The following is a 16,223-nucleotide window of genomic DNA, read 5'->3' as shown; positions in this document are numbered from 1 at the left end:
AATGTGAAAATATTGCCAGAAAAAGAGGAAAACAAAAACCACTTAATCTCACAAAATAACTTACTTTAGTAGACAGAGCAGATTAATTGAAAAACTGATTTTGATATAAATGGTGTGTGTCCTAAATTGATGTCAGAAGGGCCATAGTTGAAATACTGGGGAATAAAATGTAAGTAGCAGGACATGGGGTGTTAAAGTGAGAATAGCATCCATCATTATTGGATACTGACACACCTTGTTTTGTCTGTGACTCTTTACAAATTCCCTTCACACATCTTGCAGCCCATTGCTCCCACCTTCCTAATTGTATTCATAATGTGGAGCTGAGTCAGGGCGGTGGAGACGTTGCAGCTGAATACTGCGGATTCATTTAAAAACATTATTTCATTTTCTTTATCCAATTCCCTCCATCACACCCCCCAAAGTGCAGAAAGCAGCCTGTGCGCTCCGGGCGGTGTTTCTTAGAGGGTTTAGAGTCTGTAAGTCCTTTTCCTCCGTGTCGAGCCTGAAATAACTACAAGCAAAACCCCCCTTGGATCCGACTGAGTGCTGGGACTCCGTGTCACAGGGAGGATGATGGAGGTGGAAGCTACTAAAAACAGATCAAGTCTCTCGGGTGCCGCAGCGTTCCCTAATCTCCTGAGAAATTAATTGCCTTTATCACCGTCCTTCACTCAAAGGGACCGTAAAACTAATTGACAGTGAAAAGCTGCAGCGAAGTCTTAGTTTGGGGGTCAGGGGATTGGAAGCTGTAATTTAAAAATAGATTAAAAAATAACCCACTCATGCGATGCTGTTCCAAAAGATGTGTCTTTATTTGAATCATTATCTGAACTCACTTCCCAGCATACACCATGAAAACATTTCTGCAACATTTTTTTAAAAGTAAAAAAATTAACATTTCCTTTTTTTTTTATCAACCAGGCAAGCTGAATGGGAATTGTAGATAGGAGGCAGAGGTGGTTATCCTCAGTTTGTGCTGATATAGGAGTGTTACATTTCTTTCAAAAGATGATACAAAAAGAAAAGGAATAAACAAGCCGTCCTTGTCCCTTGCAACAAAACATGTTCATCAGTGTTGGGCTAGCCTTGAACCCTGCAACATGAAGTTACTTACAATTATGAGAGCAATGTTGAACAATCTTTCCAAATCCAGGAACTGAAAGGTTCACATTTGCTCAATGTGCAATTTTACATTTGCTTGTATTTATGGAAACAACTTTCTATTTGGGTAATTGCTGTCAATAGATTTTAAAGTGATTCTTTTGGGCACATGTTCCCTGCCAAAGCTTGATTAACCATTGCCGGTCTCCAGGCTAGACAAAATGAACCTCACACAGGTGCAGACCATGCTGAAATATTGTACAAACATCGACCGTAACTACACAGAAATACAGAAAAGATCCGCTCATGTAAGGTGAGAGGATGCAAAGATACAGAAAACCTCTTTCTGTAACATTTCTATTCCACCATTCGATTGAAAACCGCTATCAGGTCCCTTTATTGTTTGTTACAACGGCCGGCCACAACTCATTCACCGTCACATACATGTTAGTTAGTACACAAAGTGTTTATCTGGCTGTCTCATATCTGTGCTCCTGCTGTCTAACGTCAGGCTAAAACTAGAGCTTAGCTTGTGCTCAAACTCGTCATCTACATCCATTAACAGTCAATATGTGATCCGCCAACAAGCTTAGTACAGTACATCTGGATTTTGTGAGAAAAAAAAAGAAACATACCAATCCGTTTTTTGAAACATTTTCCCTCAAAACTGAGGAAGTCAAATGGTTTGTCGACACTCAACTCAACTTGACCAATAAGGTCAAAGTACTCCCACACTAGAGTGTGTGTGTTAGTGCCGGAGCAGAGAGTTGGCTTTACAATATACATGTTCAGTATTGAAGGTGATCTGTTGACCCCTGTGCGGAGAGCTGGTTTGGAAACACACACACATATGCACACACACACACACACACACACACACACGCACCTGCAAACAGACAGAAATCAGTCACCCAAGAAGGCATTCCACTGAACTTGTTGTATTGGATGCATTGTTGGTTGTAAACTTGTCACACAAAGTACCGTGTGGCACCAGAAAGAGGAAACTGAAGTCCCTCTCTGGCTGTCTGAGGCCATTTACATTTGCCAACTTTTATGGGAATGTCCAAACCAGTTTTGATGGTAAATGTGGCCAATTGAAGCAATTAGTGCGTGCTATATTGAGAGAGAAATTGGAGCTAAAAATACGTGTTCTTCCTGCATTCACTGGCATCATTTAAAGTGACTCAGTGGAAGAACTACAGGCTGGTACAGTGTGTAATTCTCTTGCTAGCCTTGGGGTTGTTTTAAATGTCATTCAGAAACAGAACTTCCTTGTTGTCTTTGCTTGAATTGCAAACAAGATACTTTACTGACAGCAAACATGGCATCCGAAAATGTGTGGAGAAGATATAATGGATGAGGATACATTTACAGTATGGATTTGGATGTTCAGCCGTCGTTATTTGAGCCAGACTAAACGGCATTAGCAGCACAAAAAATATGGCCAGTGGGGACCCTGGGCATCAGTGTTAACTTTGGGCATCAGTGTTAACTTTGTCTGTCAATATAGCACACACTCAGGAATGTATTGTTCCAATTGACATAAAAGGTGGATTATTTTCCCTTTAAGTTTAAGTAGCCTGCACTGCCCTTCTCTCCCATGAGTCCTTGGTCCAGACCCCTCCCCTCAGACCCCTGCTGGGCCACTCAGATCTCATTTCTCCATGAGTGACAGCTCGATGATGTGCCGTAGCTCTGTCTCTTCTTGTCGCCGCCGATTTTCCGCCTCGTCCTGCTCCCGAGCTGAGATCTCCATGGCGATGCGCAGCTGCTCGTCATAGCTGCAGGTGGACGGCTGCTTCTTGGAGGGGGTGGAGCAGAGGCTGGAGGGGGGGCGGGGCTTGTGCTGGGGGGTCCTGGTGTGAGGGAGAGGAAGGAAGAACACAGGTTAAAGAAGCAAAGGGTTTTGAGTGCCATTATGTTTGAATTAAAAAGGTTATACTTCCTGGATTACACAAGCATTAGTTAACATTACTGTAGTTTGGGAATTTCCATTTAATCCAAATATAAGACTGAGGCAGGTATTGTATTCAACTTGTGAGTCTGTGTTTGTGTTTTCATGGCAAAATGTGATCCGATCCTGGAAACACCTACTTTAGCGAGAACTGTCACTGGTGTGATCCTATCGCAAGATTGTCTCTTGTTCTGAACTGTAACTTTTTTATTACATTTTGATGGCATGCATAACTCTTGTTCTTATAACATACTATAAATACTTTTGTATGGCATAACAAGTAACATGTAATGCATACTACAGTACAGTGTTGTAGTCAAGTCACCAATTCACGAGTCCAAGTCACTCTCGAGTCACCACTCTTCGAGTCCGAGTCCAAGTCCGAGTCACCAAGGGAGAGTCGTAGTCGAGTCCGAGTCCAAGTCCGAGTCACCCAAGGAGTGTCCGAGTCGAGTCCGAGTCCGAGTCATCATTACCTGTGTTCGAGTCCGAGTCCAAGTCCGAGTCACCCAAGGAGTGTCCGAGTCGAGTCCGAGTCCGAGTCATCATTACCTGTGTTCGAGTCCGAGTCCAAGTCCGAGTCACCTAAGAAGAGTCCAAGTCAAGTCCGAGTCACAAGTCTTCATGTATTAATCTTCGTGGATATATGTGTTGAAATGTAGCTGCTCCTCTACATTGCTTTTATCCTGTCATGTTATACTAATCTGTCTATTGAACTGCTGTGAAGCGAGTTTGGCTACAATTCTTGTAATAGGTGCTATACAAATATAAAGCTTATTACTAATATTAATATTATTATTATTATTATATATAAATAAACTATGTTTAAAATGAGTTACCTTTTAGAGAAGTGATTATATTTGTATGCCAATATTTTCCTATGGTAAAGTTTTCGTTTTGCACTTTTATTTTGATAATAATAAGATCGGGACTCTTATTTTGAAGGAACTTTTACCGGTTAAATCGGTTTACTGATAAAGATTTAGCCCCAGAAAGCACATGGCTACTTAGCATGCAAAATGACGTCATTCTGCATGTTAAGTAGCCGTGTGCTTTCGTGTTATCGGCTGAATCTTTATTTATTGATTAGATCACGTTACTCTGATGATAGTGTTCAAGACAGCCTATATGTCTGAACTCGATGTTTAGAGTAATGTGTTACGGAGCCTTCTCTTCAATATTGTTTCCACATAGAGCATTTTGCGCTGCTCTTTTCCAATGTCGAAGCAGAATGTGTGAAAGCATACAGCACGATGCGGGGGTGTGTCTCATCTTTAGACTGGAATAGCGGGGCCCAGTACGTGAACTCGCCTCGCAGCCGGTGCACACGCCAGGATAGAGGACATCAGACTCCATAGAAAACTTGCTCGAGTCCGAGTCCGAGTCCAAGTCGGAGCGTCAATGTACAAGTCGAGTCCGAGTCATCGTGGGGGGAAAAATGCAAGTCAGCGTACGCGATAATTCACGAGTCCGAGTCCGAGTCCAAGTCATCGTGTGCGAGAATTCACGAGTCCAAGTCCGAGTCGCGTCAATCAGTGCGCGAGTCCGAGTCGAGTCACGAGTCCCGAAAATCGGCAATCGAGTCCGACTCGAGTCCGAGTCCAGGACTCGAGTACTCCATCTCTGCTACAGTATGACCTTTTCAAATAATTAATATGACATTTTCATGGCATATTGTTTGCCTATTTTCATTGTAAAATAATATGATTTAGTCTATGCAATATAGGCCCCCTATACAGTCAATTTTCATGACATACTGTTTTCCCTTTGTGAGTCTGTGTTTGTGTGATCATGGCAAAATGTAGTTTTGGAGACACCTACTATGGCGGGAAATACCGATTTTCCGAGGCGATTCTTTAAAGTGGACCTATCATGCTATATTTGAATAATATAGTGTAGGACCATACCTATATAAGGCATATTTATACTTTTTTTTTTTCAAAATACCAAACAGATCATGCATTTTAGCCATGCCTCATTTTGCTCAATTTGCACTTTTTTATCCCTGTTTTAGCAAGGGCAGTTTCAGTGAGAACAGCACCATCTACTGGCCTGGCATATGTACTACAGCGTCTCCAGCGCTTTCGAACGGCAATGGCCGTGGCTGTCTCCTCCTGATTGGTGGAGTTGGCCCAATAGCTGTAGCGCCACTGTCCTGACGTCAGGACAGTGTTCAAATCAGGATCAGTTTTTATCAGATCCGTTGCAGCCCCTTTTTTAGAGATTTGGGTATGGAGGAAAATAGAGAGGGTTGTGTTTTCTGACACTTGGTGAGTTCCCTGGAACACCGGGGAGACATATTCATGTATAAAAGACGTACAAAAGTGCATTTTGCATGATAGGTCCCCTTTAAGTCATTGTAAAGAATTTCGTAAAAAGTTAATAGTATATGTGATTTTTATTTGACACACAAAACTATAATTTTGGCAGACAATACTGTAACCTTTTTGTGACTTTTTTTAGTGTTACCTATTTAGGACTTGTTACAAAACTATACCTTTTGTTTAAAGACTTTCATATGACTTACTAATACCAGCCTGGTAAAGATAACGCGCTAAAGTCAACAGACATACTGCCGACTGTGAAAGCAGGAAGCCTGTCCCCACACACACACACCCCACACACACAACACACAACACACACACACACACACACACACACACACACACACACACACACACACACACACACACACACACACACACACACACACACACACCACACACACCACACACACACACACCCACACACACACACACACACACACACACACCCAGGAGATGAGAGGAGAATAGCAGGATGGATAAGAGAATAGAGTACGGGAGGACAGCACAGGAAGACAGGAGGAAGGATATACAATGTATACAATGGACAAGTGCAAAACACTGCAAATAACAATAAGTGAGAGGAAGTTAAGATTAGTGAAGGAGCGGCAGCAAATATATCTCCTTTCTCCTGACAGTCTTTGAGGATTATATATTTTTGAGGACTACAGCTCTTTTGAAGAGAAAAGCCCACTTCATATTAACAACTGCTACTTTTAATCAACTTCATACTGTATGCAACTCCTGGTTAATTCCTGAAAATAGAGGGGTTAGGAAAATGTGGAATGGGTGTAAACAGTCATTTATAAAAAAAAGTAGGTAAGAAGAGTAGAAGATGAACAAAATATGTTTAATGAGATGATATAATATCATGTATCGGTAGTATATAATGTGTAAAATATCAGAAATCATAATATAGTGTGTTGAAAAATGTCTTTGTTAAGTATGACAAAAATATCAATAAAAACGTCCTAGTTTTATGTCTGATAAAATAAACGAGACTGACCTCTCCAGACGACTCGGATCACAGGACGGCGTGTGTGTTCCTGGCTTGCTATTGGTCAGCGCCTCCCAGATGGTCACCTAGACACAAAGAGGAGGCCGCACAGGAAGTCAGAGAGCGAGCACAGGAAGTGGGTAGTAGACAGATAAGGAGAAGTGGTAAAACAAAAGCATCCTCCCTTCTGTTAATGTGCGCTGAAGAACCTCTCACAAACAGCAGAGACGCTGCCAGCAGATTATGAATATCTGAATGTAAACAAGTCTAAATCCATTCTGGCCCTGGCTCTTTATAACCACTAATACCGTTTTTAATATTGATAAGCACCTGGTAAAATCCTACACTGTTAATACACAATATACCATTAGTACTGACAATAACAACAATGTCTCATTTAAGGGTGCTTTTGCATGATTTCACAACAAATTGCACATATTGTACTCTTAATACTCACCATTTATTATAACATGTATTATCACTTTTATTACAATTTCATTCACTATGAAATCATTGAAACTAAAAGTTGTCTAGGGTCATATTACAGTAAACAATAATATAATATAAAATAACAATTTAAATACAGTGATTATTGCATATAGGAAAACACATATTGGTGCATTCAAGTGATGCTAGTAATTCTGACATTCAAGACATCAGAGTCAAACTTCCACATTTCGCCCATTTGACCTACTTTAAGAAAATGCTATATATTCTCAAAATCCCTCGTCTACAATGCTGCAAGCTCCCCACAAATGTAACAATAAGCAAACATACATTGTAAATGTAGACTACCTCTCTGCACCTGCAACATCCAAGGTTGGAAAAGCTGGACAACAACAAAACTATTACATAAATATATCTCACAGGCTTACATTTGTTTCATACTGTAGTATAATTAAAGAAAACTGTGGTGTGTTTAAGAAGATAGTATGTTATTTGTAGGTTAGTTCAAATGGTTTTGCATGTAATGTCAGCAGTGTGGTCGTTTAACACCTGTCCCTGCTTCCAAATTAGATCTGTAATTAAAATGGTCACAGTTTGAAGCACTGGAAGATACATTTTGTTCTGCCTCCTCCACATTCAACCCCATGTGCTGAGCAAACACTGAGGATGTTCTGTGACCTGTCTCACCAAGACTATTTATACTTATCTCTGTTCCTCTGGAATAAGGCCAAGGACTATCAGCAGCAGCATCTTTGGGATTTCAAAACAACACCTTTCCTGAGGCAGAGTTTAATACCACAGGCAGGTATTCTTCTTATTGATTTTGCTCAAGTATCGATTGTTTTCATTTAGCAAAGAAGTGGCTGTATTTTTGACCATTTAGTGTTCGTATTTGTCTGGCTTGACTTATTGGTGAATTTACTGCTATTTCCTTCTCCGAGGAAGCATACATTTTTCTAAAGGTGCAAGATGTTCAAAACAATCAATGATCAGATAAAGACCCTTCCCCGAAAAGCAATTGTCCATTAATAATGACTAAGCAGCCGGCATGGCAAGTCTGCAGGGCAAACATGATTAGGATTTCCATGCAGTACATCTGCATCTATTATCATTTACAATTGTGTTATGTGCCATTAATTGTGAGAGCTTTACCATGTTTTTAGATTTTTGTGTTTTTTTAGTACAATTTTGAGATACCGCTACTTTATACTAATACTCCACAACGTTTTTGGAAGCCAATGTTGTACTTTGTATGAAACTTAATTTAACAGCTTTAGTTACTTATAGATTCAGATTCATTAGATAATACCAAATATAAATGAATTAGTAAATATACATACATCACTCTAGGAGGTTAAGCAGCAGTATATACAAAACTAAATTACCTCCACCTTTACCAGCTGTAATAGATTAAATAATTCATCAATAATTATAAAACAGTAATTTAATAAATATGATTCTTACATGGGCCATTACACATAACAAGTACTTTTATTTTAGGTACTCTAAGTGAAAGGGGGGGGGGGGGGGTTGGAAATGTGCCGCCATGCTTCAATGATGATGGCAAAATATTCTTCCAGTATCTTAAATACATAATCCATGATCATACAAATATGAAAGAATATAAATGCATGCCAAAATAAGCATATTGTCAAAGACTGCCCCTGGCTCCCCTTTAGTTAACACCCTTTTCATGCCATGCAAGAATGACAGCTTGGTGTAGCAACAGTAACCAAGGGGCAGGGCTTAACAAGCAGGTCTTGTTATGGGATGTCCGACTGCTGAGTTTCTGTATTATCAGAACAGAAGATTATCAGAGTCAGCTCACCTGATCGAATTCAGAGCCGGCCTCCAGCAGACTCTGCTGTATGGCGAACTGCAGCAGGTCCTCCTCCTCATCCCTCATGCTGTCTCTCTGTTTCCCCCCCCATCATGGAGTATCCAGGCGGGGGCTCAAACACACACGGGGGGATCTCTCCGGCTCGACATGACACTGCAGCACACAGGGAGAAGGCAAAGGGCAGGAGATGGAGAGCTGTGTTATCTAACAGTAAAGGACATTATACTGAAGGAGAAGAACAGGTTTCTGAGCGAGAGGAAGAGTTTAAAAACATGTATCAAGTCATTTTCCTTTCACTCTTGCCAATGTATTGCCTCTACTCAACTGCCTGTATTTTCACAGGACTATAACTCAAGGATTTCCAGAGAGCTTTGCTGTCCCACTGTAAATGATCTCTTTCCTTCGCATGGCTGCAGATTTAACGTGGCTATTGGGATTCTAAATTAAGTGATAAGGTGAATGATGACTCAGCCACAATTTCAAACACAACACAAGGAACATAACTTAATAACGCAACTGTTAAGACTGTTTGCGGACTGAAGTATGGCCCAGGTTATGCAGTAAATGATGTAGTGAGATTCATGAAACTTAGTTGAAGTAAATCTGCAGAATATACAGTTGAGATGACACTCGCATGTCATTTTATCAGCTAAGAATATGTCAGGAACAGGAAATACTGCTGTGTGTTTGGGAGTGTGTTCTTACTGGTGGAGCTGGAGCTGGAGACGCTGGAGGAGTCGCTGCCTGGAGACGGGGTGTCTGTCCTGGGGGGGTCCCTCTGTCCGTCCCCCTCCACCCCCACCTCGTTGTCCGTGCGAACGCCCGTCCCCTCCTCGCAGCCGTTCAGGTTGCTGAAGGTGATCCTGGCGTTCAGGATGTGGTAGAGAGGGATTTCTGCAGGGAGAGGAATAGATGAGGACATTTTAATGTTATCTTCTTTTAAAGGGGACCTATCATGCAAAATGCACTTTTGTACGTCTTTTATACATGAATATGTGTCCCCGGTGTTCCAGGGAATTCACCAAGTGTCAGAAAACACAACCCTCTCTATTTTCCTCCATACCCAAATCTCTAAAAAAGGGGCTGCAACGGATCTGATAAAAACTGATCCAGATTTGAACACTGTCCTGACGTCAGGACGGTGGCGCTACTATTGGGCCAACTCCACCAATCAGGAGGAGACAGCCACGGCCATTGTCGTTCGAAAGCGCTGGAGACGCTGTAGTACATATGCCAGGCCAGTAGATGGTGCTGTTCTCACTGAATCTGCCCAGAGCTAGAAATTGTCAAATTGAGCAAAATGAGGCATGGCTAAAATGCATGATCTGTTTGGTATTTTGAAAAAAAAAAAGTATAAATATGCCTTATATAGGTATGGTCCTACACTATATTATTCAAATATAGCATGATAGGTCCACTTTAAGGATACTTTTTGGGCTTTCTTGCCTTTGTAAGTACAGCTTAAGAAATAAATGGGGAGAGAAAAAGGGGACGAAACGCTGTAAAAGGTCGCAGGTCAGATTCAAAGCTGGGCTGCTGCTAAGGACTCAGGCTGGGGACCACTTGTTGTATAATATGCTATTATTATCTGCTTGCATCTTTGCATCAGTCTCATCATCCAAATAACGATGCATGCCTTGATATTAACTATTTTATTCAAGGATTTTTTGTCATTTGCACAATAACTACATTGTAGATTTGGCTATTAAAATTCAAAGTTTCAGACTCCATTACAATGCAACATATGATATACTTAAAATAAAAAGTAAAAGTACTAAAATAATCCAATAAACAATAGGGCGCATATTGCTAACTTGTCTGTCCTTTTGGCTCCCTTTATCCCTCTGTCTTCATTTCGGAGCATCCTTCTTAGATCTATTTTAATTTCCCATCATCCCTTCTACTTGACTAGCCATCATTTTAACCTCCCTCCTTCCCGCCGTCCTTCCATCTTTCATCCATCTCACTCTCCCGGCCAGCACTCACCGATCTTGACGGGGAAGCCAGGCGGCAAACGCAGAGTGATAAAGTCACGCAGCTTAGCAAACAGTGCGTTGGAGATGGCCATGAGATCGATGATAGGCACCACTTGTTCCGCCAGGGACAGAGGATGGGACTCACACAGCCACAACTTGGCTTTAAACCTGGAAACAAAAAAACACACACACGAGGATACTGATGAGGTGACCAGTAATGGAGTTTGTTGATGAAAAACAGTTCTGTCTTCAGTGTAATTGAAGCACTGTAAGTCTTCATTTACGTGATGAGCTCTTTGGCCACAGTTACACAAAGACATTGATTACGTCAGCCTATAGCGACCGTCCACAAGTTGCTGAGTCATGTTCAAATTGAGGCGAATCAATGCTTATATTTTAACGTGTCCGATAATGAGCACAGCAGTGAGAGGCAGCTCTGAAACCTCCAACACTTCATCCTCATAATGTCCTGTCACTTTTTATTAAACGCCAAACGACAATGGAACTGACAACTGGAAATAGTCGGGCCGTTAGAGGAACACAGGGCAGAGGATCGGACAGCAGGCTGGCAGATGGATGAGGAAAACTTTATTAAAGGAAAGATCATGTGTCAAGCTAATATGATATGTGTGTGTTTATTTCCCATCAGGATCCCAGTGGTCAGCAGTCATAGTAGACGGATCATTTAAAACCTGTCTGTTTGTGTGTGTGAGCCTGTCTACTCTCTGTCCATCAGTCTGTCAGCTCTGGCACTTTGCGCTTGAGAGAAGAGGGTCTGTGTCCCTGTCTGTGTCCCTGTCTGTGTCCCTGTCTGTGTCCCTGTCTGTCTGTGTCCCTGTCTTTCTGTGTCCATGTCTGTGTCCCTGTATTTATGTGTCCCTGTCTGTGTCCCTGTCTATGTCCCTGTCTGTGTCCCTGTCTGTGTCCCTGTCTGTGTCCATGTAATTCTGTGTCCCTGTCTGTGTCCCTGTCTATGTCCCTGTATTTATGTGTCCCTGTCTGTGTCCCTGTCTGTGTCCCTGTCTGTCTGTCTGTGTCCCTGTCTTTCTGTGTCCATGTCTGTGTCCCTGTATTTATGTGTCCCTGTCTGTGTCCCTGTCTATGTCCCTGTCTGTGTCCCTGTCTATGTCCCTGTATTTATGTGTCCCTGTCTATGTCCCTGTCTATGTCCCTGTCTATGTCCCTGTATTTATGTGTCCCTGTCTGTGTCCCTGTCTGTGTCCCTGTCTGTCTGTGTCCCTGTCTGTGTCCATGTCGGTGTCCCTGTATTTATGTGTCCCTGTCTGTGTCCCTGTCTATGTCCCTGTCTGTGTCCCTGTCTGTGTCCCTGTCTGTGTCCATGTAACTATGTGTCCCTGTCTGTGTCCCTGTCTGTGTCCCTGTCTGTGTCCATGTAATTCTGTGTCCCTGTCTGTGTCCCTGTCTGTGTCCCTGTCTGTGTCCCTGTCTATGTCCCTGTCTATGTCCCTGTATTTATGTGTCCCTGTCTGTGTCCCTGTCTATGTCCCTGTCTATGTCCCTGTCTGTGTCCCTGTCTGTGTCCCTGTCTGTCTGTGTCCCTGTCTGTGTCCATGTAATTCTGTGTCCCTGTCTATGTCCCTGTCTATGTCCCTGTATTTATGTGTCCCTGTCTATGTCCCTGTCTATGTCCCTGTCTATGTCCCTGTATTTATGTGTCCCTGTCTGTGTCCCTGTCTGTGTCCATGTAATTCTGTGTCCCTGTCTATGTCCCTGTCTATGTCCCTGTATTTATGTGTCCCTGTCTATGTCCCTGTCTGTGTCCCTGTCTGTGTCCCTGTCTGTGTCCATGTAATTCTGTGTCCCTGTCTGTGTCCCTGTCTGTCTGTGTCCCTGTATGTGTCCATGTCTGTGTCCCTGTATTTATGTGTCCCTGTCTGTGTCCCTGTCTATGTCCCTGTCTGTGTCCATGTAATTCTGTGTCCCTGTCTGTGTCCCTGTATTTATGTGTCCCTGTCTGTGTCCCTGTCTATGTCCCTGTCTGTGTCCCTGTCTATGTCCCTGTCTATGTCCCTGTATTTATGTGTCCCTGTCTGTGTCCCTGTCTGTGTCCATGTAATTCTGTGTCCCTGTCTGTGTCCCTGTCTGTGTCCCTGTCTGTGTCCCTGTCTATGTCCCTGTCTATGTCCCTGTATTTATGTGTCCCTGTCTGTGTCCCTGTCTATGTCCCTGTCTATGTCCCTGTATTTATGTGTCCCTGTCTGTGTCCCTGTCTGTGTCCCTGTCTGTCTGTGTCCCTGTCTGTGTCCATGTAATTCTGTGTCCCTGTCTATGTCCCTGTCTATGTCCCTGTATTTATGTGTCCCTGTCTGTGTCCCTGTCTGTGTCCATGTAATTCTGTGTCCCTGTCTATGTCCCAGTCTATGTCCCTGTATTTATGTGTCCCTGTCTATGTCCCTGTCTGTGTCCCTGTCTGTGTCCCTGTCTGTGTCCATGTAATTCTGTGTCCCTGTCTGTGTCCCTGTCTGTCTGTGTCCCTGTATGTGTCCATGTCTGTGTCCCTGTATTTATGTGTCCCTGTCTGTGTCCCTGTCTATGTCCCTGTCTGTGTCCATGTCCCTGTCTGTGTCCCTGTATTTATGTGTCCCTGTCTGTGTCCCTGTCTGTGTCCCTGTCTGTGTCCCCCCTGTCTGTGTCCATGTAATTCTGTGTCCCTGTCTGTGTCCCTGTCTGTGTCCCTGTCTATGTCCCTGTCTGTGTCCATGTAATTCTGTGTCCCTGTCTGTGTCCCTGTATTTATGTGTCCCTGTCTGTGTCCATGTCTGTGTCCCTGTCTGTGTCCCTGTCTGTGTCCCTGTCTGTGTCCCTGTCTGTGTCCCTGTTTGTGTCCATGTCTGTGTCCATGTAATTCTGTGTCCCTGTCTGTGTCCCTGTCTATGTCCCTGTCTGTGTCCATGTAATTCTGTGTCCCTGTCTGTGTCCCTGTATTTATGTGTCCCTGTCTATGTCCCTGTCTATGTCCCTGTCTATGTCCCTGTATTTATGTGTCCCTGTCTGTGTCCCTGTCTGTGTCCATGTAATTCTGTGTCCCTGTCTATGTCCCTGTCTATGTCCCTGTATTTATGTGTCCCTGTCTATGTCCCTGTCTATGTCCCTGTCTATGTCCCTGTATTTATGTGTCCCTGTCTGTGTCCCTGTCTGTGTCCATGTAATTCTGTGTCCCTGTCTATGTCCCTGTCTATGTCCCTGTATTTATGTGTCCCTGTCTATGTCCCTGTCTGTGTCCCTGTCTGTGTCCATGTAATTCTGTGTCCCTGTCTGTGTCCCTGTCTGTCTGTGTCCCTGTATGTGTCCATGTCTGTGTCCCTGTATTTATGTGTCCCTGTCTGTGTCCCTGTCTATGTCCCTGTCTGTGTCCCTGTATTTATGTGTCCCTGTCTGTGTCCCTGTCTGTGTCCATGTAATTCTGTGTCCCTGTCTATGTCCCTGTCTATGTCCCTGTATTTATGTGTCCCTGTCTATGTCCCTGTCTGTGTCCCTGTCTGTGTCCCTGTCTGTGTCCATGTAATTCTGTGTCCCTGTCTGTGTCCCTGTCTGTCTGTGTCCCTGTATGTGTCCATGTCTGTGTCCCTGTATTTATGTGTCCCTGTCTATGTCCCTGTCTGTGTCCCTGTCTGTGTCCCTGTCTGTGTCCATGTAATTCTGTGTCCCTGTCTGTGTCCCTGTCTGTCTGTGTCCCTGTATGTGTCCATGTCTGTGTCCCTGTATTTATGTGTCCCTGTCTGTGTCCATGTCCCTGTCTGTGTCCCTGTATTTATGTGTCCCTGTCTGTGTCCCTGTCTGTGTCCCCCCTGTCTGTGTCCATGTAATTATGTGTCCCTGTCTGTGTCCCTGTCTGTGTCCCTGTCTATGTCCCTGTCTGTGTCCATGTAATTCTGTGTCCCTGTCTGTGTCCCTGTATTTATGTGTCCCTGTCTGTGTCCATGTCTGTGTCCCTGTCTGTGTCCCTGTCTGTGTCCCTGTTTGTGTCCATGTCTGTGTCCATGTAATTCTGTGTCCCTGTCTGTGTCCCTGTCTATGTCCCTGTCTGTGTCCATGTAATTCTGTGTCCCTGTCTGTGTCCCTGTATTTATGTGTCCCTGTCTATGTCCCTGTCTGTGTCCCTGTCTATGTCCCTGTCTGTGTCCCTGTCTATGTCCCTGTCTGTGTCCCTGTCTGTGTCCCTGTCTGTGTCCATGTAATTCTGTGTCCCTAGTCGGTGTCCCTGTCTTTCTGTGTTCCTGTCTTTCTGTGTCCCTGTCTGTGTGTCTGTGTGTCTGTCTGTCTGTCTGTCTGTCTGTCTGTCTGCGTCACCTCTGGGTCTTGGTGGTGAGCTGGCACTGGTGGCCGATGTCCCTCTGACTCAGAGACGAGTTGGGGTTGAAGTATTCCTCAGCCGTCAGCGCTTCAGGGTTGGTCTTAGCGGGACTCGACATCTGTGTCACAAGAGCCTGCAGGAAGTCAATGATACATATTTAAAAATATTGATGTAGCCACATGTTGCCATTTTAAATATAGTTAGGATCCATACAATGTATTAAAAGTACTGTTAATAAACAATACCAGTAATATGAATCAGAAGAAGAAAAATTCATTTATTTTGTGACATTTGTTTTATATTGAAAGAAATGAAAGATGAACACACTTTTTAGTTTAATTTAATTGACACAAAATAAAAGTAACGGTAAGAATGTGCAATAACAAGATTAAATACAATAATTTCATAAACACAAGAAGTCTGGAAAATGTCCAATAGAAGATAACAAATATTTATATAAAAATAAGAAGATAAAAATGTACTACAATAAACAGTATAACTTATATTACAATATATACAGTAGTAATCATAATATGTTTATGCTGAATTGCGCAGTTTAAAAGGGTTTGGCTGCTGGCCCTCTGTGGTGCATCGTGTTGGAATAAATCGTTCTTTAACGGATGACTTTAGAAAGTGTAGAGATTTCTGGCTTTTCAAACTCGCTCTATTTGCTTTTCTCTTTTGTGGTGGAACAAAAAACCCACCAACACTGGAATTTCAAGGCTTTCCTCTCACCTAGTGACATTTGCAGCAGCCCAGTGAAAAGAGAAAAGACTTGAGAACATGACAAAGCAGTTTTCTTATTCCAGTATTATACATCATTATAGTCTGCCTCTGTTGGTTCAATGCTCTAATTAGTAGCTCAGTGTTGACTGTTAAGGATGACGTTGGTTAACTTGTCAAAGGAAGGCCACCATTACTGAAGAAACAGAAGAGAAATGATTTCCATATTTATCATTTTCTTTCAGTTGGTGTAAAGTCAAACAGAGCCTAAGGCTTTAATAAATATAAAATAAAAAACAGATTACAAGTAGTCGAAAAATAAAATACATATCAATAACAAAATAGCTTCATTTTAATAAATTAATCATTAGCGTTACAAATATGTTTAATTTAAATACAAAATACCAATTAATAGGGATAGAAAATGAGTGTGAAATGATCGCAGGCGGTCCTGCCTCCTCTGGCAAGCTGGGTGTAATCACCCTAATCAGAGAGCCCAGTGCTGCATCCTGAAGAAGGAGTCAATAATAGTTGGTGCGTGCA

At 42.8% G+C, this 16,223-nt stretch overlaps 1 protein-coding gene across 1 annotated transcript in view; it reads right to left on the bottom strand.

Moving 5' to 3' along the window:
- Positions 1–791: 791 nt before the first annotated feature.
- Positions 792–16,223, bottom strand: part of ankrd13b (ankyrin repeat domain 13B) — a 42,150-nt gene continuing 26,718 nt past the window's right edge. The window contains 7 exon segments of the mRNA XM_034114642.1: positions 792–2,960; positions 6,389–6,465; positions 8,655–8,753; positions 8,755–8,819; positions 9,372–9,560; positions 10,653–10,810; positions 14,954–15,090. Coding sequence (XP_033970533.1) covers positions 2,759–2,960; positions 6,389–6,465; positions 8,655–8,753; positions 8,755–8,819; positions 9,372–9,560; positions 10,653–10,810; positions 14,954–15,090 — 927 coding nt within the window. The 3' untranslated portion in view covers positions 792–2,758.

The sequence above is a fragment of the Trematomus bernacchii genome, unplaced genomic scaffold (genome assembly GCF_902827165.1).
Source record: "Trematomus bernacchii unplaced genomic scaffold, fTreBer1.1, whole genome shotgun sequence".
Classification (NCBI taxonomy): domain Eukaryota; kingdom Metazoa; phylum Chordata; class Actinopteri; order Perciformes; family Nototheniidae; genus Trematomus; species Trematomus bernacchii.
Note: the sequence above shows the minus strand (reverse complement) of the source record. Positions and strands in the feature narration are given on the sequence as shown.